The sequence below is a fragment of the Corticium candelabrum genome, chromosome 3 (assembly GCF_963422355.1).
Source record: "Corticium candelabrum chromosome 3, ooCorCand1.1, whole genome shotgun sequence".
In the NCBI taxonomy this organism is placed as follows: domain Eukaryota; kingdom Metazoa; phylum Porifera; class Homoscleromorpha; order Homosclerophorida; family Plakinidae; genus Corticium; species Corticium candelabrum.
This window is the reverse complement of record NC_085087.1, coordinates 1,000,521-1,008,288: the sequence shown is the minus strand read 5'-3', so window position 1 is coordinate 1,008,288 and position 7,768 is coordinate 1,000,521. Positions and strand designations below refer to the sequence as shown.

General features: G+C 40.6%; 1 protein-coding gene across 1 annotated transcript in view; it reads right to left on the bottom strand.

Annotated features, from left to right (window-relative positions):
* Window positions 1-1,173: 1,173 nt before the first annotated feature.
* The window catches only part of LOC134177348 (DNA polymerase alpha subunit B-like), a 16,668-nt gene continuing 10,073 nt past the window's right edge, over window positions 1,174-7,768 (bottom strand). The window contains exons 6-7 of the mRNA XM_062644122.1: window positions 3,723-3,928; window positions 1,174-1,416 (exon numbers count right to left, since the gene is read on the bottom strand). Coding sequence (XP_062500106.1) covers window positions 1,376-1,416; window positions 3,723-3,928 — 247 coding nt within the window. The 3' untranslated portion in view covers window positions 1,174-1,375. The remainder of the gene's footprint in view (window positions 1,417-3,722; window positions 3,929-7,768) is intronic.

Sequence of the window (7,768 nt, the reverse complement as noted above, 5' to 3'; positions counted from 1 at the left end):
GGCTACGAGTCGAGACGTTTGATTGCATTTTATATACCTGAGATTAAGAAATAACACGTGACTTCCCAGTGCCAGCTGCTCCTATACATGATACTCACTGTTACTTTCAGGGAACGAGACACTCGGGTATATTTCCATTTTGTCTTCAACATTTTTGGAGAGCAAACAGTACGCTAATTTAAGATGGAAAACTTGCTGCTAACTTCTCGGAACGAGACGCTTGGTTACGTAAATTATCATTTGTCTTCAACGAGATGTAATGCCCAGATATATATTTCTGAGCAGGATTCTTAGGTGGGACACTCGATGACAATTTCATTTGTCTTCAACGAGATATAAACTAACAATTAATAATCTAATCAGCCCGGGCTCATTTTCTTCTCAAGTCACACTATCGAGTTTCAAACTGACGAACAGGATATTAACTAACAATCAATAATGCAATAGCCCCGGCAAAGAACAAGATCTGTAAAGACACCTACTCTATTCTACTTTGAGAAAATCAATCTCAGAACAGGATATCATTGAATGGAATATAAATCTGAACAAAATTTCTTCATCAGAATTCTGTTTAGCTGCTAATTCTTCAGAACGGAGTAAAAATGCATGTGAATGAGATACACTTAATGATAAATTGTCAGAACGGGATACTCATGCAACAACATAAATTTGCATACAATGCTAAATTAAATAACTTGATGAGAATTCTGTCCGTGGCTGTTAATTCTGTGAATGAGAGATATACTTCATGAATGCATACAACGATAAATTAATTCACTAACAACTAATAATCTAATCTGCCCATGTGGAAAACAGGCCAGTGAGCTAGTAACTTCTATGTACAGAAAAATGATGCAATCTCTGTTTCCCATGCTGACATATAATTAATTCATTATTACTTAAAACATTAAAATTAACTATTGAATGTCCGGCCAAAGAGCTCCTACATGTATATCCGGCCAAACGTGAAGATGACAGAACATCATGTCTGATCAACTTTCAGACCTTATTTCACACCCTGCAGCTAAAATTATTGCTAATAAAGACAAATATTAGATTTCTGAGACATTTGTCATTCATACATAAGTACATGAGTGCTAATTTCTTTGCGAAAGAAGCTGTCCAAAACATGGTAAGTACTGACTCTCAGTCTCTGATTAATTAAGGCTTCTGCATTTCAAAATATTCATATCTAGATACTTTGCTAAAAGATGGCATACCTGGTAGTTAACAGATTCCATGTTATCAAATCCAAGTACAATGACAGATAATAATCAAAAGTTGTGACCACTGTCCTTAAAATTCTATTTACAAAATTATCACCACACAATAATGTTTAGCAGTGCTGCTTCAATCTTGAGTTCGTTTTCAATTGTCAGACAAAGTTCAGCAAACAATTACCAACAACTTTAAAGGCTAAGAACATTCAAAAAAAAGGCTACTGCTGTGCAGAAATAAAAAAATTGAGCTAAATTAATAGATCTACAAAAATGTGTACTTTAGAAAAATAAAATTAGATTTTCTGCAAATGTACTGAGAGAATGAAAGCAGTTACTTCTGTTTTCCATTTCCGGAATGGGGCGGATTAGCACATTGACGTCATTGGAGGCACCCTATCTATTGTTATGATACTCGAGTATGGTGCGATGTTGTGTTGCAGGCTGCAACAACTCTAGTCAGTCTGGATTTAGTGTATTTCGGTTTCAAAAATCCACACCTTCGTAAAAGATAGGAAAAACAAGTTCGACGAACAACTAAGAGACGGCTGGGAAGAGCGAAATTGAGTTTGCAGCTATCACTTCAAAGAACACTGGATTGAGAAAAAGAGCCTGAAAGCTTTGGACTCAGCAGCAAGAGAGAAGGCTATAGTCCAATGTACTACCAACCATTTTCGTACAGCAGGTTGATTCTACACACCGCAACCGCCCCAGAAGAAGAAGAGGCTTGGCGAGAAAGAGCTAGAGTAAGTGCAGTTGCTCACCAAAAAGAACAAATAAGTTATCATTTCACTTTCAGTTGTTGGAAGAAGCTCTTGCATATGTCGAAGGAGGCGTGAACATTCACAAACTGTGATGTCTTCGAAAAGCAAAAGTGACAACGCAACACTTATTAGGATGATGGGTTTAAATAATTATTACTCATGTGCAAACAGCGGTAGCGCTGTTGTTCCATGTTCTTGGCGATACTGATAGTATGCTGTTTGCAGTACTGTGTGCACAGTACTGTACCCATATGTCAAGACAGTTGTAACAAAAACCAGGATGATCTATGATGCTCTGCAAACTGGTGTCGTATTCTCATTCTGGAGAGAACTTCTGCAATTTCGTTGCAACACACGGTGGAGTGAGTGGTCGACACGACCAAACTCATTTATGGCCTTGCTTGTGTCTCCAAAGACCAATGCATGCCGTGCAGGAGCATCCACAAACATCGCATGTGAAGTTCCCACTCTTATCGTCTTTCGTTCCTGCCTTTTTTGTTGGAGTGTTTTCAAACGCTGGTCTTCAAAATGATCTAAAGATTCTTTGCAATAAGATCTCCACAGAGATCGATCTGACGCATAGCTTTCCCAGTTGGATATATCAATATTACAAGATTTCATATTGGATTTCAATGTGTCTTTAAAGCACAATTTCTGACCACATGCTGTTCTAGAACCTTCCTTCAGCTGACCATAAAACACTGCCCTTGGAATTCTATCATCCTTCATTCGAACAAGATAGCCACACCATCGTCGAAGTTGAGCTCGTAGTAGTAGAGCCTCAATTCCAGGCATGTTGCATTTCTTCAGAACCTCGATATTGGGTATCATGTCTTGCCATTTTGTATTTCCAATTTGCGAAGACATCGCATGTGAAATTGGTCAAGCTGTTTAATGTGTCTTCTATATAATGTCCAAGTCTCACAACCATAAAGTAAAGTGGTGATCACAACTGCTTTGTAAACTTTGACCTTAGCGGCTGTGGATCACACACACAGACACACACACACACACACACACACACACACACACACACACACATGCACGCACATGCACACACGCACATGCATGCACACGCGCGCGCACACACACACACACACACACACACACACACACACACTTGAACTATACTATAATTAGTTCAAGCTGACAATATTACTTGCCAAAGGACTTACCACGACATGTCAAACAGCCGTTCACCATGTTCGTCAACATCAGCAGATGAGGGCAATTCATCAGTAGATGCACTGTCAGCGAGTGGCTCAAACATATACGGTTCCACAAATCCAATGTCTTCTGCTGTGTTCAGATGACGATCAATGTCGACAAACTGAGAGATTGCTCTCCCGCGTGCTCCAGTACTTCGCTCAACAAAGAATCCAACAATGACAAATCCTCTGAATTGCTGTCCGAATCCCTACACGTAGCAAGGTCGCTCCAACGTGCCGTTTCTGAACCACTCACCATACTAATTAGTAGGTAGCACTACTCTGCCTCTACTGATGTCAGTGCGCTAACACCGCCCCATTCCGGAAATAGTACTGCGGAAGTAGCTTTGGACTGCTTTCATTCTCTCAAAACGTGTGCTAAAAATTTAATCATATTATTTCTAGACTACACATGTAGATCTTTCATTTTAGCTTAAAAAATAATTTTCAATTTTTGCACTGCAGTAGCCCTTTAAGTATCTATACTGCATCAGTTATAAACAATTTGTATGTATTACTACCACAGCTTATACCTTCAGCTTTATCACCAATTCTCTGAAACATGTATTTGTATGGAGATTTCAGAGCTTCATCAATACTTGGAATATACATGACCTCAACAGCTTCTCCTTGTCGTCCTCTCCAACTTGTTGGAATTGACAGAGACCCAATATTCAGCTTACAACACACTTCACCAGAATTACCACGCTCTTGAAATAGACGTAATGGTGTCAAAAGCCTAAAAAGCAATCTTCAATTAAGTGGTAACAACCGGCAAACTACAATGTGTGAACTAACAAAGGCACTAAAGTTTCTATGTATATTTAAGTGAAGACTGCTCATGCGACAATCAAGGATACCATAATGTAATAGCTAACCCTAACCAAAAGATAGCATGATTCTACACGTGCCTCTACACCAATCCATCATGCAATGGTTTCCTAGTCAGCTGAACACAATTAATCCATTAACCTACTTCCACAAAGAACAGACAAATGGCGAGATAAAATGCAATCAAAAGGACAGCATGTTGAGTCCTTGGCATCATTTTCCAATATATCAAAGTTTCAGCCAAGCTATTACTAACTTACATGAACAACTGTCTGTGAAACTGTGGCAATACAACTCGTGACTGATAGCTGAAGATCCAGATGTTTTGTTTGTAGCTCATGCTTGTAGTGGTGTTTATCTGTAGTGTTCCGTCCATAGAGCAGTTATAAAGAAAAATTCTCATAAACAATTTGTTCTGAGTTATATCCCGGTCAATGGTATCACGTTCTGAGACTACTGATTGTTATATATTAATGCAGATAACACAGATAACACATATCCGCCCTAGGAACAAAAGCACAAAGAGTCTAAGTCGCAATATCGCAATAAGTAGGTAGATAGTCAACAATCACGAGGTCCAATCTGTCACTAGTCATTCTTAAGTTATACTGCCACAAACGAATAGATAACTGTTCATGAGATTGCCTGCTGGAAGCTTGGCTTAGAGACAAGCCAGATGATAGAAGAGACTTCTTTACAATTGATCTCAACACCTCCAGACTATGTGCAGCTTACACCCCGTATGATTCCACCACAAGAGGGTAGAACAAACAGCCATAACTTGAAACGTTAGCATGATGGCGTTCATCTTTGTCCACTTCCCCAGCCTCAGCAGCAGCACCAGCTTTTATGACAGCATTAATAAGGTGAGAGGGAGTGAACGAATTCCTCACGGAAATGTCGAAATAGGCAGCCTTGCCTAGAGAAAAGTCTGAATGGAAAACGTCACCTGGTCTTGTCATAGAATGAGAGGAACAGCATTGTTCTCGACGTACATTGGAGTTGTCTAAGAGCAACCAGTGGAAGATGATGTCACATAAAGAATCATGCCGCTTAATCCAAAGAGGACCACAGCCAAGAGCATGGTCACCAAATATGTCCAATTCATGACCGCACACACAACGGACTGAGTGTGGGGATGCTGGAAAAACCGGAATTCCCAAACGCAAACGCAGAGAAGTCACAAATTCACGCAGAGACATGGTCAGGCCTAGACTTGAGTTGGAGATTGCCCTCAACCAAGCCCCCGCATGAGGATATGCGACAGCACTGAAACGTGCCTGTTCTCGCAGACTAACAAGGCTGACTTTAATGTTGGATCTCACATCATCATCCAGAGCCTTATATTTATATATATAATGTGATATGGCGTTGTACAGTGGCCATGAATATTAGACATATTGTGAGAGATGTGCACTGTATAGAAAATTTGACAAATCGAGACGTTTCAACCCGTAGGTCTTTATTATGACATAACAGAAAACTGACAATTTAAAGCACAGTTGATAAACGTTATCTATTATATTCGGTTGATAGGAAATACCTACAGGTTGAAACATCCAGATTGTCAAATTTTCTATACGGTGCACATCTCTCGATATGTCTAATATATACAGTGTGTGTGAGTGTGTGTGTGTGTGTGTGTGTGTGTGTGTGTGTGTGTGTGCATGTGTGTGTGTGTGTGTGTGTATTTCACAAGAATGTGAAAAAGATGTCAGGCATGGAGCCAACATTACCACAGCAGGTGATCTATTCTATCCACTAGTTTTTGAATCTCTGGGCTTCATATCATCTTTCACTCTAGACACTTTGAGAGGAATATGTTCAAAGATGTCATTAACCAGCGGAATACCATTTCCTTACGCTTTCAAGAACATACTAGAACACTTGTCTGTAAAACTACGGTGCTACAATGCCAAGATGTTACATGCACGTATGCAACTAGAAGTTTTAGATGTTCGTAGTTGGGATTTGCCTACTTGACTTAGGAGAGATGTTGGGAAGGAAGGTGGGGTATTGGAGTATTATAAAATAAAATATATGATATATATAATGGCCAGACATATTTACCGACCAAGCAAAGCATTTCTCCGGTCATTCATGATTTTGCTGGACATTTTGTCCGGTGGCCTAGCGTGCGGTGTCAAATCCTGTATGTGTAACCCACATCCTCACACATCCCAATGTCATCATGTCACCAAACACTGTTTCTGGAGGTCGTACACAAAACAAATGCAGACAGCCACACACCATACATGTACTTTGTCTAGTGGCATAGAGTCAGGAGTTAAATCCTGTATGTGGGGGGGCTCCAAGGATTGTGTATGCAATATACAGCTCTGGTACGCAACAAATGCAGCAGAGAGCCATGCGTCATACATGTGAGTCACACAGTGCAAGCAGCAGGATAGGAAACTCAGCAATACTTGTGAGTTAACGTTTTCTGTAGCAATTATAATGTATGAACCTGAAGGCGATTAGGTTGACAGGATAGAACAAAGTCAATGAACTAGGTAGACTGCCATTAGGGTAGCGCAGTTTTCTTGAAACGGTTGCAGTTTCGACGTCTAGAGGTATGAAGCATACTCAGACGAAGATGATGTTCACGGTTGCAGATGCTTTGCTAGGTGAATTTTCAGGCCTTGTACCCCTGGCCGTGCAAGACGATGGAAACTGTCTGTTCCATGCCGCCAGTTTGTTGGTGTTTGGCAGAGAAGGACACCATTCTCAGTTGAGAAGCTTGACAGTTGAGGAACTGAGCGGACATGCAGAATTTTACGAGGATGGGTTTGTAGCCAGGACGAGTCTGTCAGAGGAAGTGGTAAAAGTCTGTCTGTCTCGTCATTGCTATCTCAAACAATGAGCCTGGCCACTAGTCAGGCTTTTTGAGAAACTTGCCAGTTGGGTTGTCCTTGCGTGGTTCTTTTATCAAAGAAAACAACATCAAAGTGTCACCGCCATGAAACCTAGAACGTGGTCAGGCATCCTTGAGCTTGCTGCAGTAGCAAGTGTCTTTTGTCAACCTGTTCGTGCAGTGTATCCGAAGGGATTGGTTTGGCAACACAGAAATACATATATACTGTGTACCAACCTCGAATCACCGAGGCAACCCAACATTGTTACGAATCCACTACCACAACAGTAATCATCATGTGTTCCTCAACTAGATCTGAATGGGGAAACATACGCCCCCACCCAAACCACTTTGTTTCCGATGTTTGTATATCTAGTGTGGTGGGCTCAGATGTTGCTACCACTAGACCATTAGCTTGGGCACCAAAATAAAATGGAATAAAAGGTCAGCAGAGAAGAAAAGCACAAATCACTTCTGCCAAAGTCTCATTCAAAAAACCAGAGCACCAGAAATCTAAGTATTTATATCTTCTATCAAAAAAGACATCGCCTTCAACGTCTGAGCATTCCTATCTGTAGGTTCATTGGGTGCATCTACCTCCACCTATTCTTCACCCATTTTGACACAGGCTGAAGAGCTATCTGCACAAGTCAATAAAGCTGATGCTGCTGCCAAACAAGTACTGTTGCCATTGCCAAAAATCAAAGTGTGACTTGACCACTGCAACCAAAGAAAAGGCTGAGATGACAAACTGCTTTGACGCGTCTATGTGGCTTGTTTGAAGGGAATGGTTGTTGTGTTTCAGCTCTCAATTGCCCCGTTTGTGCAAGTACGAAGTCAAAAGGTTTCAAATGTTTTACTTCAGCTATTATTACTGAATCAAGGAATGTGAGA